At 36.5% G+C, this 15,984-nt stretch overlaps 1 protein-coding gene and 1 long non-coding RNA gene across 3 annotated transcripts; one reads left to right on the top strand and one right to left on the bottom strand.

Moving 5' to 3' along the window:
- Window positions 1-786: 786 nt before the first annotated feature.
- On the bottom strand, window positions 787-3,865 carry LOC132113073 (uncharacterized). Its single transcript, XR_009425079.1, has 3 exons — window positions 3,727-3,865; window positions 3,529-3,629; window positions 787-1,097 (listed from the first exon to the last, which is right to left on the bottom strand). It is a non-coding gene; the product is annotated as an uncharacterized LOC132113073 (long non-coding RNA).
- Window positions 3,866-7,386: 3,521 nt separating this feature from the next.
- On the top strand, window positions 7,387-9,480 carry eve1 (even-skipped-like1). 2 transcript variants are annotated; one of them, XM_059520809.1, is made up of 3 exons: window positions 7,387-7,584; window positions 7,863-8,101; window positions 8,615-9,480. In XM_059520809.1, the coding sequence occupies exons 1-3, from the start codon at window positions 7,581-7,583 to the stop codon at window positions 9,041-9,043; spliced, it is 672 nt and encodes a 223-aa protein (XP_059376792.1). In that variant the 5' UTR covers window positions 7,387-7,580; the 3' UTR covers window positions 9,044-9,480. The 2 variants fall into 2 exon arrangements, with proteins under 2 accessions (XP_059376792.1, XP_059376717.1); XM_059520734.1 differs by having other exon boundaries at window positions 7,389-7,584; window positions 7,860-8,101; window positions 8,615-9,479.
- The last annotated feature ends 6,504 nt before the right edge of the window (window positions 9,481-15,984 follow it).

Here is a 15,984-nt window from a genome sequence, read left to right as displayed (position 1 = left end):
GCACTTGCATTCACATTTAAATTGAACAAGCAATTTGCTGTCAACACATCAACTGATAATTGATTAAAAAAAAAAGCAAAATACAAACACACATGTCTAAAGATCTGAACCGACACTTGAAAGTGTGATGTATAATAAATAACATTGGCATGGGATTGAGAAACAAATAGTTGCATTTCAATTCATCAGATCAAAACCAAAGGAATTTTTTTTAATTTCATAACTCAATATGAAAATCAGAAGGTTAAACTCTGCATATTAGCCCTGCACAAGTTCAAATGCACTCCCCCCACCATAATGCAAGTCATGGTCAAAATGAGAAACCAAGATATATGTACAAAATATCACAATTAGTTACAAAAAAGTAGTGTACTGTACTTCTGTATAATAAGATAGAAATGGAATGAATGCACATGGAAGCACAAAGATCTAAACCGTCAGATTCTAAATTTCATAGCACAACATGACCAGACAGAGGTGTTAACATCAGAAGGATCTTGAAAGTTTCCAAACTCTCCACCATCATAATGCTACATACTGAAAATGTGTACAAACTGTTTAAGAAATGAGAGGTGAAACAACATTTGTTTACATGACAACATGCATATTCCAAGTCATGACATGAAAAACTTTAATGTACATTCTATAGTGAAAGGCACAAAAGAACCTAAAGTTCCTTAAAAAAAGAGCAGTGGGCAGCCATTTATGCTGCGGCGCCCGGGGAGCAGTTGGGGGTTCGGTGGCTTGCTCAAGGACACCTCAGTCATGGGGTTGAGGGTGGAGAGAGCACTGTACATTCACTCCCCCACACCTACAGTTACTGTCGCTGTAACGAGCACATGGTGGGAGCAGCTGATCTTCACAAGTTTTTGCAGAGCCTCGATGGTGTATTTCATGAGGTCGTGGATGTTCACTGCATACAGACCCATTAGGGGTCCAAATGCCTTGGGGACATGGGAGGTGTCAATGATGAAAGGATGTCCAAATGAGACCAATGTTGGTTATTCCTTGGGAAGTACATCACATTGCTGCTCCTCAGTTACAATCAGAATGCCCTCTTCAATTTCTTTCTCAACATCCTTAATGTCACCGGATGGCTGGGAAAACAAAAAATATTACATTACTTAATAAATTTATAACAAATTAACACACATTTGTACATACACTAATAATGTTGTGTGTTTTGTTAAAAGCACAGCTATCAATAAATGCAAATTGTAATTCACATTCAAGTGGAAGATATTTTGAAAAATGTAACCAAAAATGAAAGTCAAAAGTAAATGGTGCTCCTCAACTGTTTCTTGTAGAAACATTCAAAATAACTTCCTGTATAGCAGGAGCGAGGCCGGTGGAGTGATTGGAAATGAGCTACACCTGCTCGACCCAACGGTCTCGAGTCCCACGGAGGAGATGGAGGGATATAAAAGAGGAGCGAAGACAGTGAAGGACGAGAGAGGACCAGGCCTGGATTTTAGTTTGTGTTTTGGATTTGTTTGTGCGCGGCAGTCATCCGTGAGGGGCTGTCGCGCTGTTTTGTCTTTATTTTATTATAAAAGTTTCATTTGATTGTCTGCCGGTTCCCTCCTCCTTCTTCCCGATGATTATGAAGTTTTTATTGTTACACTGAACACAAAGAGTTTTAAATCCCAATGGGAAAATAAGTGGAAAATACACTTCCGGAACCAACTAGGCTAAAAATGGGGGGGAAATTATTTTCTTCACTGGTATTCTACATGATTTCTGAATGACATAAAATGTGACAAACCAATTCAACATATTTGTTTTTTTTTCTTAATCCAATTTTAACTTTCTAATCTGTCACATCATTTTTACAATGATCAGAAAATATATTGGTGTAAAGAGGTATACCTTTTAAATAATAGTCTGTTGCACTGCATATTCAGAGTAAAGCATGACTCCTAAAGGGTTGGTTAACCCAAAAATTCATGCTTTACTCAACCTCATGGCATCGTAGGTGTGTATGACTTTCTTCTTTCAGACAAATCCAATCGGATTATATTAAAAACTATTCTTGCTCTTCCAAGCTTTATAATGGCAATAGGTGGGTGTTTTTTTTCAACAGTCCAAAAGTACCGTATTTTTCAGACTATAAGTCGCACGTAAGTATAAGTCGCATCAGTCCAAAAATACATCATGACAAGGAAAAAATGTATATAAGTCGCACTGGACTATAAGTCGCATTTATTTAGAACCAAGAACCAAGAGAAAACAATACCGTCTACAGCCGCGAGAGGGCGCGCTATGCTGCTCAGTGTAGGCTACAGGAGCACTGAGCAGCATAAAGCGCCCTCTGGCGGCTGTAGACGGTAATGTTTTCTCTTGGTTCATTTCTTTCGGTTCATGTCAAATTAATTTTGATAAGTCGCACCTGACTATAAGTCGCAGGACCAGTCAAACTATGAAAAAAAAGTGCGACTTATAGTCCGGAAAATACGGTAGTCAAATAATGTGCATCAATTCATAATAAAAAGTACCTTACACGGCTCTAAGAGGTGAATAAGGGCCTCCTGTAGCGAATCCATGTGTTTTTGTAAGAAAAATATACATATTTAAAACATATTTAAACACTTTTCTCTCATTTTCTTGAGAGCCATTCCGGGTGGATGAAAATAGGACATAGGGGTCATGCATGCACCGGTGATTAGTGACGAACACGGAAGAGCGGAGGAGAGACAACAATACGCCGATCACGAAGTAGATTCACAAAATTAGGCTTGCACGTATGATAGTCAGTGGAAGAGAAAAAAAAAATGTTTATAACGTTTTAAATATGGATATTTTTCTTACAAAAAAACGCATCGATTTGCTACAGGAAGCCTTTATTCACCCCCCCCAGAGCCATGTGAGGCACGTTTTATTGATGGAAGGGTGCATTTTATTTGACAATTTTTGGACTGCTGAGAAAAAAAAACACACCTGTCTACTGCCATTAAATAACTTGGAAGAGCCAGGACAATTTTTAATTCAACTCAGATCAGATTCGTCTGAAAGAAGAAAATCATATACACATAGGATGACTTAATATGAGTAAAACATGGCCTAATTTTCATTTTTTGGTGAACTAACCCTTTAAGCAAAGTTGCTAATGGCCAATATGCTAGCACTGAATATTTTTCAAGATTTAAAACAGTATTCAGCAAAATAATAAAGAATGGCGATGTCCATAAACAGGGTTTCTGTTGATTTTATGGAGATAAATTTAACACTTTATAAAGACTTTTTAAATACCAATTATAGAAAATTCAAGAAATAAAACTGAAGGGAAAATAATGTCAAATTATGTTTTCCAAATTTTTAAGCTGTTTTCCAATGCAAATATCTACATTTTCGTAAAGGGTTCACCCAAAAGAGAAAAAGAAAGAAAATTGTAATTTACTAAACCTTAAATTGTTTTAAACCTGAATTAGTTTATTTCTGTTAGTCCCAGTCCCAGATCGTCTTATACAGTACACAACCCCACAACGTGTTACAACCCCAGATCACCCAGATTTCTTCTTCTTCTATTACCTGGACCACATCACTGCAGACTGATGGTGCTCAGTTTGGTCATCCACAAGCGTGATCCCAACAGTCATGTCCTTGATGAGTTCCTGCGCCGAGCCTGTGTGCTTACAAAAAAAAAGGAAGCATTAAAATTTGCCTTACAATTGTAAAGCCGATAGACTCCAATAAATGTACATTTATAAAGTAAATACATTTACTTACAACTTTGTCCAAGCTCTACAATGTGAATGTCATCTCCATTATGTCTGCAAAGCATTTTGATGGATTAAACTGCAAAAGGAATTGCTTCGGTCCATCCACAGGATTACTGAATTCTGCACTGATCTTCAGTCATTCCAAAATATCATAAACATGAAAAATAAAGAAAAACACGTTAAAACACTGAAAAATAATAAACATAAATATATAAATAAATCTTTATAGAGAAAGTCAAATGTATTGACAAGTTTGTTTTAAATACCAAAGACAAACTTTACCATCCAGACGATGCTTTTAAATGACACAACACAGAATTATAACACAATAAAAAGAAATGTAACACATTTGTGTCGATCGTTATTGTATGGCTATTTATACAAGATATATGCTATTATTACTTTTATTCTAAAATATATAGTTTTAAACGTATGCAATTTACTTATGACCGTATATTCACCATAGACTGTATAAAAACAGATAACATTATTCACGCAGCAATACACTGAGTTCTGGTGAGGCACTTGAATGACTAACGTCACTTCAGAAAACTAAAAGAAGAGTTTGTATACCTTCAGAACTTCATTTGAACCGTAGACTGTAAAAAATCATCAGAACCAAGCTTATGTCAGTGATATCAAATGTAACGTTAAGTTACGCGTTCCAGAAGAACTCTGAGGGAAGTGCTCATTCGTTTCCCTTTTAACATGCAGAAAAGAGACAGTTCAAGTCTTCTTTTTCCCCCTAATTTTTCATCGATGTATATTCTGACGGATGTCTTTATGCTGTCAGGTTGAGCGGTTCCTTTTTTTTTTAATTCCCGCCATTCTTAATCCATACAGTGATCAGTTGTGCTCTCGCGCTCTGTTTGAACGGTCTCTAACGCAGCTCTGGGCTCAATTAATACATACAAACTGTATTTTTATCGTTCTCCACATAAGTTCAGCTCCGCTGTCCTGAATGGGAGAATATCTGTTTTAATATTTATAAGGAAAATACTGTGGAACCGCCTGTATTCTGAGGCTTCAGAGTGCCGCGAAATGAACATTTGCATACAGTAAATAAAAAAATACGACTCTTTAAACCATACTTACTCTTCTGAGACAACAAATGTAATTGTACACATTAAGCCAATTAATATGAATATTTCACTTACCAAAGTTGTATTTTATTTAAATGTCCCAACTTTATGGAGAAGCTTACTGGTATTGCCGATGACCATATTCTGTGTGCAACAGCCTTCACGAGAATGACGAGATCTCGCGATAAGTGATGTTGAGAACGTGATATTGCTATTGAATTGAGTCAACAAATTTTTTAAGTTTAGAGGACAAATAATCTAGTTTAGTCAACTTTCAAACTAGTTGAGACACTGAAAACTTAAAATTTTTAGTTGAATGAACAAATTCAGTAACTGCAAGTTGTGTCAACATAAAAAAATTCATTGAAACAACTAAACTGCTAAATAATTTTTTACAGTGCAATTCAATCCTAAATCCCCAAATGCCCAACCCTAAATGGCTAAATGACCAAATGCCCAACCCTAAATGGCTAAATGACCAAATGCCCAACCCTAAATAGAAAATACCCAATCCTAAATACAAAATGCCCTATCCTAAATACCAAATGCCCAATCCCAAATACCAAATTTTGGACTTTATTTGGACTGTAAGTTTCAAATTTAGATTTTTAGTTTTGGTTTAAGACTTTTAGTTTTAGACTTTTAGTTTATAATCTGACCCAATAATTCCTCCATATAAAACTAGTCCCGTCCGAATAGGGCTTTAAGCAACGTTTACACGATAACGATGTAGTTTTTTTTTTTTTTTTTTTTTTTTTTTTACAGTTTTACAGGGGGTCGTTAGAGAAATATGTGTTTCACAGACGTACTTGGTGATTTTAATCCCGTCCGAATCTGCCACGTCTGTGTTTTTCTCACACAACTTCTGTGATAATTCCAGAGCAAATTACCTACTGTTTTTCAGCAAACTCAGCGCTCCTCTGAGAAAACTAATCCCGTCCGAATGCCGGTGATTTTATTTCACAACGCGTTTCCTTGTGTGTTTTGGCCAACGTGAATTACCGTAGATGCTCTTACCGAGCGCATTTTGGATATATTTGCTCACCTTCAAAGAAATATTAATAAAAAATAATAATAAAAATAATAAAATCAAGAGCAAAATCACGTAAACTGTTAATACCTGCTATTGTAATATCAGCATCAGGTAAGATTACTAACGTTCATTTATGTACTCAGTTACATAATGTTTTAATTACATATGTACCTTCATGAAAATTAAACATACGGTAGGTTTAGCCTACTACTACACACACACACACACACACACACAAAAAAAAAGGAAAACAAGTTAAACTAAAGGAACCACATAAACACACATAGGTTTGTCAGCGCATGTTAGAGCAATTTCTGTCACCTCTACACGATATCTGCACCTCCAGCCAGGTACAGGCTATAGCCCTGGTGGAGCCTTTCCCTTAACTGACAAGTGATCAAAGCACTGGTGTATAACAATACAACAGTTAGTTTGATATCAGACCAAGCTGAAGCGCCACGTACGTGTTTTGGAGACTATGGGAAAGAGAAACCAACTAAATAAATATAAAATGCTAAATATGCTTAATAAATATAAATAAATCCTAAATAAATCTAAAATAGAAATGCTAAAAGCTTGAGTAATGTTAATTACAAACCTTATTCTACTCATAATCCAGAATGTTTAGGAGTGGGAACAAATAGGCATAGCCTACTGAATCGCAAAATACAGTAGGCCTACTTATATGTTTATAGATATAGGCTACTTTGATGTGAAATTTTAAATATTAAATCTAAATCAATAAATAGAAATAGAAAAAAGAAGGCGTCTGAGTGACATTACCTTAATTTAAGCCTAGGTGTCCAATCAATCTACAATGGTAAAATAAAGAAGCCTGGCCCTTAATGATCCATGTCGCGTGCAGTCACATGACCTTTTATCCTCTCTGGACCTGCACTGAAGCACATATTATGGACACTTTTTTCCACACAGGAGAAAAATACATTTATGGAATTACATGAGCACGAGTACATTTTTTTGAAGTTGTCCCCTTTGAGTTTTCAGTAAGATGGGGGAAATAGCTAATAAAATATCGTCCGGGTTTGTTAGATTAACCAATGCCAGAAAATTCTGTTTGGCAACGATTTTTGTTTATTATAAAATTAGTTGATCCTCTAATATTCTGACAATTTTCCAATTACTATTTTATATATATATTATATATATAAAAATAAAGCTATGTAGCTTCTTTACCTTACGTAGCTTATATTTATACGGCTTCTGAAACTCTTTCAAGTCTATGATAAACTGTAAACCTCTGCAATTTAGAAACATTAGGATTCTAATGATTGACTTCCAAAAATACAAACATCAAACGCCAAGGAACAATCAGGGCTGGCCTATCTCGACGGGGAAGCCACTGTGACAGTATGCAAACAGTATGGTCGATCTTAATTCTCCATAACAAAAAAGTACAAAGGCCTGTCGGAGACCAAAGACAGTTTAACACCTCCCTCCGTCCGCGCGCCCCGGCGGCGCCTCAGCGGATAGAGCGCGTCTCTCATTAGGGACGAGATGGGACGACCTGAAAGATGCAGAGCTGAGGGAGGAGGGGGGTGGACAGCGACTACAAAAACAACTCATCTTTCCCGTCATAAACGAACTTGGCTCTGAAGACAAGCAGTGACGAGAGATAAATACTTTTTTGGGGAGGGCCTGGTCTGGGACTGGTTTCAGGATTATGAGGAGCTTGTGAAAATCCATTTGGGGAATATTTGGATTACGGACGTGGATATCAACGATAAAATGCGTAAGTAGCCTGCACTATTCATATATAACACTAGGCGTAGGGGAGGAATAAACACGTTTTAATTTTATTTTTATTTATTTATTTAGAAAAAGCGCCTGGTTGCCTTGATATGCTGTCTATTTAAGTTACATGTATATAGGCCTACTGTGCAAAATTAACATTAGTGTAGCGAGTTCATTTAGGAAATTGTAAGTTTATTGAAAACCCCGTCTTTCTGAATGTAAATGTGCTATGTGCAAAGTAAACGAATGCCTAATGTGAAGTAAACTTTTCAGTAGCAGAGGGCAGGGAGTCTCCAGTGTCTACTGTTGCTCATGCTGACAGTGATCCAAGAGAGGAAGAGTGCCCTCGTATTTCATTGCTGAATGGGATAGACCAGAGTCGGCGGCACCGGACTGCTTTCACGAGGGAGCAGCTGACCCGTCTTGAGCAAGAATACTGTAAAGAAAGTTACGTGTCACGACCCAGACGATGCGAACTGGCTGCAGCGCTAAACTTGCCCGAGACCACAATAAAGGTAATTCACGATGTAGACCTTTTCATGCCACACTCAACCTCTGGCCCAACAAAATCTATTCACATTTAAAGTGCATTAAAAAGAGCTATTATTCATCATTCTATATTTAGGCTTTACACACTTCTTTATTGGCATCAATGGTTCCACAAAGAACCTTTGCCATCCATGTTTCATAAAAAGGTCATTTAGAGTGGAAAAAGGTTCTATGGATTATTAAAATGTTCTTCTCACTAAGAAAAAAATTTTATTTTAAGAAATGTTCACTGAAAGGTTCTTTGGGGAACCAAGACTGGTTCTTCTATGGCATCGCTGTGAAAACTCCCTTTTTGAACCTTTATTTTTAAGAGAGGATTGTTTTTGTGTGTCTTGCGAGGCTATGGGTTACAGTCAACCCAGACGCCTGATCTCCATCCCTGCTGAAACTGAAAATTTTATTGTACATCTACAATTACCTAATCCGATCGACATATGGTGTCCTTTACTAAGACCAATTTTCCCTCTGTTTCATTATAGGTCTGGTTCCAGAACAGGAGGATGAAGGACAAGAGGCAGCGTCACAGTCTGAACTGGCCTAATCCACTGGACCCAAACCTGTGTTCCTTCATGGTGAGTCAGGCAGCTGCTGGACTCCACTACCCACTGCTACCCCGCTTGCCCCTTCATCTATACTCTCATCTGGGCATGGCTAGCCTCTCAGGTTATACAAACCCCTACAGTGCCACCACAAGGCCAGTGGACACTTTTCACCTCCCTCCCTCGACCTACCCCTGGCTCAGTGGACTTCCACAGCCTGCTCTCTATTCCCCCGTCCAGACAATGCACCATCCTGCAGGATGCCACTGTCCCCACTGCCTGCACTGGAGACCAGATCATTTGCTTAAATCTAGAGGGGGAGCTAGGACAGCCACACAGCCCAAAACCTTTGGCAGTGCTTCACGATAAAAGAATAGTGGCATCTTTGGCATGTTAAAAAGATAGTTTACTCAAAAAGGAAAATTCATTGATCATTTTCACACACCATCATGTCACTCTAAACCTGTATGACTATCTTTCTACTGCGGGACACAAAATCACAAAAAAAAAGATTTTTCTTGGCCGTACTATGAAAGTTTAAGGCTGTTGTATTTATGCATCTGTACAGTAATTCATAATCTAGATATCATTCCTCATGAAGAGCTGCTTTGTTGTTTATCTTCCCATAGAAAACAGTTTTGCTTGCGTTCATAAAATATGATCGTTTGAAGTTTGTTCGTAAACATTTTTCATCTATTGGCGCTTTTTTGCACCTGAACACTGTGGTATAGATGAACTTGTGTACATAATGCTTTCCAAAATATATATGACAAATTTGACTATTAAAAATATTTATGGAAACATTTTACTTGATGCATTTCGGCCTATTCTTTGTCAGATAAACAGAAATAATAATAATAACAAGGCTGTAGAAGGATAGAAAACAATTAATGCTCTACTCATTAACATTGTCAAGCCTTTACAGCCGACACAACTCTAATAATTCACACCAACACTTTTGTCATAGTTTAACAGCAACCTGTTGACCAAACAGCACTGTAATCTTAAAGACTACTTATCAACTTACAGACACAAAGCTCCTGTCATTATACTCTATCCTAGACACAACCTGCTGAATTATGATTTTGAAAATCTAAAATCAAACAGCCTGTAACCAGACAAAACATTAACAGGTGGACAGGAGTGTCTGAGCCTCACAGACCTTGCTCTAATAAATAATGTCTGCAAGTGTGCATGTGAAAAGCCTGAATTAATGCATAAAATATGACAGTGGCTGCAAGCCACACTTAAAAATGCATGAATACATACATACAAATACAGTTCAAAAATGTTTTTAAATAAAATCATCTGGCTCAGAAAGCATGTGTTAAATTTGATAAATTGATCAAAATGGCAGTAAAGACTTTTATATTGTTAAAAAAGATTTCTATTTCAAATAAACGGTGATGAAGCTTCTATTCACATATTCACCAAAACCACAGTTTCCACAATAAATAAATAAACAAAGTTTCAACATTTATAGTTTTAAGAAATGTTTCTTGAGCAGCATGTTAGAATGAATAATACTAGAGCAATGGCTGCTGGCAATGCAGCCATGCCATCATAGGAATAAGTTACATTTTAAAATATATGCAAACAGAAAACAGTTATTTAAAATTTTCTGAAATCTCTTTTGACTGAATAAATGCAGCGTTAATGAAATCAAGCTCAAACTTTTAAATGGCAGTGCTTAAATTTATTGTAAGACTAATGAATTCTAGTTACTGCTGTCTATAAAATTATTACACAGTCATGACTTTTAAGAATATCCTACTTAAATCCACATACACAGCCAAAAGCGGACAAACAGCACTGTTTCCAACACACCGCACTAGAAATTAGGAATTAAGCTGTTGAGTAGGTGAACAGTATTATAGCCCCGGTTATGTAAATGAAGGCACCTGCTGAATATCCAGGTGTGCTCCACCTGCTACAGGTGAATTCTAGTTGAAAAGCTGCTGAATCTGTGTCTCAGCGGAAATTAACCTCGTCTACCTTGTGACACAATAACCCTTATAAGAAAAGGATCTTAATGCTGTACTTTCATTCCGATTTGTGGCTACTAATACAATTTCTGTGTTGACAAAATTACAGGGGAAAGTGTGCTTTTTCGTGTGGATGAAATAGTTTTTGATATTTGTAGGGAATGTCGCAGCATTACTTTAGAATGATTTTAACAACAAGGTATTTGTAAAAGAATAAAAACTGGCCTACACAGTAAACTGCATGGGTGCATGTATACTGCTATCACATCTATCTCCTCATGTTTGGAGGTGTAAACTCCAACACTTTGGATGCTCAGATCATTAGAGACTAACAGTCTGCAGTACCCTTGTCTGAGTCTGACAATAACTCAATGGGTGACGTCTGCAGTAAAGCCCTGGCAATAGGTGGGAAATGACAGTAAAAAACGACTGCTTAAAACGATTTTAAATTGTGAGTGATGTGGTATATTGGCACAGACTGTAAAGAGATTCTCCTGTATGGTGACTGTGGGAACACCGATTGAGCAAACAGTATTGGATCCTCTTTTGTCTGGAGAGCACTGCCGTGTGATTTTTACAACTTCCTGCTCTTAATACTGCCTCGGCCCTGAGGGATTCAGAGGTGGACAGGTTGCCATGACTGCAAGTTCTCCATAAACCTTACTCTTCCTTCTTCATTATAAAAATATGAATACAAAATACTAAAAGTAATTGTATGTATCTAAATTGTATATATGCATGTAACAAACAAGCATTTTATTTACAGGATTTTAGTTGCAGTCAGTAAGACTTTTTGAAAGATTTTTTTTAAAGGATGCATTAAATTGATGTGTGAATTTTACTAAAGATTCACTGTAAAAAAAAAAAAAAAAAAAATTCTATTGACTGATCACATCTGTAACATCACATCATGTTTCATTTGGCCAGATTGAAATAATGTGAATTTAATTTTATAAATTCAGTTAGGCCAGTTGAAAAAATTAGATGTTTTGAGTTGGAGAGATTTTCTACAGTGTTTCTATTTCAAGTAAATACGTTCTAATCATTTATACAATCCTAGAAAAAAGTATCTCAGTTTGCACAAAAATACTTAGCAGCACAACTATTTTACAACATTGATAATAATTAAAATGTTTCTTGAGCAGCAAATCAGAATATTAGAATGACTTCTGAAGGACACTCAAAACTGGAGTAATGAATGCCAAAAAAAACAGGCTTGCCAATACAATAATGAATAAAAATGTTTAAATGTATTTAAAAGTAAGTTATTTTAAATTATAATAACATTTAAAAAATATTACAGCTTCTAATGTATTCTTGATCAAATAAACATAGCCTTGGTGAATATAAAAGTCAGCTTTCAAAAACCTTTCTGAAAAATCTTACCAACCCTGAACTTTTTTATTTGGTCGCTGATTCACCTACTCCAGAAAAGAAGATTACTTTTCAACGAAATTACTTTTTCCAAGCATCTGACAGTGCTGGACTTGCCACACAGTTACCGGCCAACCATCCTGAGCTTGTAGTGTTCATAGTGTCAAATTGTACAAGTTTGTCACACAAACAAAAATATGCAACTAAACAAGTTGCTGTTTGGTTTCATGCTCATTTGAGAGTTGAATATGCAAGACCTAAAACTAAATGTGCTAAGCTTTAGATATTTTATTCACAGTCCAGTAAGTTAACGTCAAGAGGCCAAAAGCAACAAGAAAGGGGGTGTAAGAAGTGACTTTGAAGAAAGCTTTACATCCTTCTCTAGACCTTGTGGGTCAGAGACTTCATCACTAAACAGAGAAACGTGCTACAGTATGTTTAAAAGGAAATTAAGTTAATTAAGAAGTAAATTAAGGAAAATGAACTCTCAGAGAGGCATTAGCCCTTCAGGGAAACCAGTTCCCTTCAACGTGGAAACAGATGTATTGTTAACAACTGTAATTTTCTAAGAGAAACATTTCCAAGCTTTGTTTGGTTCATGAGGCAGCCACAAGCTGCTGTGTGTGCCAACAACCACAGCTGCATCGTCTTATGGCCAAATGATCACCTGAAGCAATCACCTAATGAATATGCAAGTGTTTGTCCCTCTAAAGAACTTCTCTGAACAGAGACAAACCTGTAAATTTACACTACCAGTCAAAAGCATTTGAACAGTAAGATTTTGAATTTTTTTAAAGAAGTCTCTTCTGCTCACTAAGGCAGCATTTATTTGATCAGAAGTACAGCAAAAACAGTAAAACTCTGAAATATCTTTACTATTTAAAATAACTGTTCTCTGTTTTAATATATTACAGAATGTAATTTATTTCTGTGATTTCAAAGCTATATTTTTAGCATCATTACTCCAGTCAAACAATCCTTTGGAAATCATTCTAATATTCTCTTTTGCTGCTCAAACTACTATTATGATGTAAAAAAGGGTTGAATATAATTGTTTTTTTTTGATGAACGGAAAGTTCAGAAGAACAGCATTTATCTGAAATAGAAATTGTTTTTAACATTATAAATGCCATCATTATTGACATCCAGAATCATTAACCACCAAGCTATATCCTATATTTGAGTTTTTCCATAGTTTACAACAATTGTCTGACCATAAAATGCAATTTTCATTTACATAAACCACAAATTATCCAATCAACTTCCTAAGATGATCCCCAGACAAAAATACCAGCAATCACAGTTTGTATGCATCATCACTGAATCGTCTTCAATGTCCTTGATGTCCAATGTCCAAATGGAAATCTGTCCTTGTCTCTATAGCCACTCTGTTGCTCTCATTTCTGCAGTCTCGTACAGCTGATAGCATAATTAGTCAGGTGCATGCAGACATCCTTCTAAGACAGAAAAAGCAAAGGAGAGCAAGCCAGAAAGTTATGGGTACGTATGATGTTACTATATTGTTGCTAGGACAGAGCTTTATTGCAGCAGTAAAATCTACAGGCTTGTCCTGTGTCAACTGAAGCTATTTAAATACTGTAAAACTCAGATATAGAAACGGAGTGATGAAATCTGTCTGTCAAAGTTGTCTGTCTTTTTTTAACTGTCTGTTCAAAGTGAATAAAAAGTTAAATAGTGCTGCTGATGATTCAGTCACAGAACATTTCTGTCTTCTCAGAGAAGCCTCTTCACATGCTTTTGAAGACTTAAAGGGCAAAACAAAAGTCCAAAATATACTAAATTGACTGAAATGCATTGTATTTTAAATAAGACATGCATGCACAAACATACAATCACAACACAGAATACATATGTAAAATATTCATACAACATATAGTATATTCTCTGTAATAGTTATGCAAGCATACTTAAAAATGAGGACCATGTCAAAAGGACCATGAGCAAATGAACAGAAAGAAAGAAAGAAAGAAAGAAGCCTTATTCCTTCCTATGACAGACAATCACCAAAAACATCCCACAGCATCACAGAAGACTCCGCCCACACTTGGACAAACTATTTTCCTTTCTAGCAGCACAAAACCGCAGTTGCCGCAGCATACACGTCAACATCAGAAGACTGCAATGGTTTTCATTCTCTCAGACTATCGGGTTCCTCAAAGCTCGGACATCTACTCTCAGGAGAAAGACTGAACTGTTGCACTGATAATAACAACCCCACTGTGTCACCTTTCAATAGGTCACAAATAGCTGTTTTAATAAACACATTTTATCACTACAGCTACACAATGCACCAATCACTTTCTCTGAAATCTGCAATGCTGTCTGAAAGCACAGCTACAAAATGCCACACTATTGCCACTATCCATAATGTGAAACCCAGGGAGAGAACTCAAGATTCAATAGCACTTAAAAGAAAAAAAAACTACATTATTATAGTTCACACAAAAGCTTGAACTGTATTTTAGGCATGAATTTTCAAAGAAAACTCGAATTTCCTGTGCTTTGGGGAGAGACTATACTTGTTTGGGAGTCATAACCTGTCCTCTAGCAATGGGGTTTTGCATTTCATCTCAATCTGAAGATATCGCCGTCAGGAATGTCCTCTTTACACTTATTAGAAAAACACAAAGGTCACAGCAGGCAGGTTACCACTGACACTGATGCATCAAAACTCGAATAACTGTCAAATCTGGTTTGAGGTGGATGCTGCTGGAATGCACAATGCAAGCCCTGTAAGATTTTTATAAAGATACATTGCTTTTAATCATTAACCCCTCAAAACTCATAATGTGGTGAACTTTGGCAATGCTACAAATAGTTTTATATGGTAAAACATCTGCGCTGTGAGACAGCGGGGGGGGGGTATAAACATGTAGAGAAAAAGCAATAAACTTGCATAGTAAGCGTACCAGGTCTTAGAACAGATATGATATTCTTTAGGGAAATACTCTATCATTTAAATGTTTTTGACCAAAAAAAGTCTCAGTCATTACAGGGAAATGGATAATCTTCTGCAGAGGTGCGCACAACATCAACACAGCATCTGACACCAGTTTTATTCGATTTTTTTGCTAGAGGGAGGAACAGAACAGACTGTAACAATCTCAAGTAAGGAGAGGATTTGATTTGTTCAGCTTTCAGGGCAATAGTAAAACTGTGGAACATAGAAGTAAACAATCAAATTAAAATGAAATCTGTGTCACCAAGTCCCCTGTAGCTTGTTTAAATCAGTGAGCTGATAATTTTCACAGCTGTATTGCATAGCTTTAGGGAAATTTACCAGAACAGTAGTGGACTCCTAACAGGTTGACTAACCTGATAGCTGTATGTGTTAATATGGTACTCCAGGGAGAGGACTGCTTGGTCCTCAGTCGTTTTCATTGGTGCAGTAATTTCCATCTAGTGCCTCCTTTAGGCCATACTTTATTTTGGCACAGCACTGTTGAAAAAAAATAACCAGAATGGTCACATTCATGAATACAAATTAGGACCATTTCATTGTTTTTTGCGCAGGGCATGATAGTTGCATGGGCTGAATGGTTTCTGTTAAATCAGACTTTATGTTTGTATGTATATTTATTTATTTATTTATTTTAGTTTTTATGCTTACCACATCAGAATATTTTCTCAAAAATCTATTTAAAAAAAGAATTACAAAACAGAAATGTTCAAGATCTCCAAAGCAAGTTTTATTATGCATTCAATACTTGGTTGGGGCTCCTTTTACACGAATTAATGCTTCAATGTGGCGTGCCATGGAGGCGATCAGCCTGTGGCACTGCTGAGGTGTTACTGAAGCCCAGGTTGCTTTGATAGCAGCCTTAAGCTCCTCTGTATGGTAGATGGCTGCATTGACTTTGGACTTGATAAAACACAATGGAGCAACACCAGCAGACGTCACAGCTCCCAAATCATCTCTGACTTCGGAAA

This window comes from Carassius carassius, chromosome 1 (genome assembly GCF_963082965.1).
Source record: "Carassius carassius chromosome 1, fCarCar2.1, whole genome shotgun sequence".
In the NCBI taxonomy this organism is placed as follows: domain Eukaryota; kingdom Metazoa; phylum Chordata; class Actinopteri; order Cypriniformes; family Cyprinidae; genus Carassius; species Carassius carassius.
The sequence above is the reverse complement of the archived record's forward strand: the minus strand, read 5'-3'. Positions and strand labels throughout refer to the sequence as shown.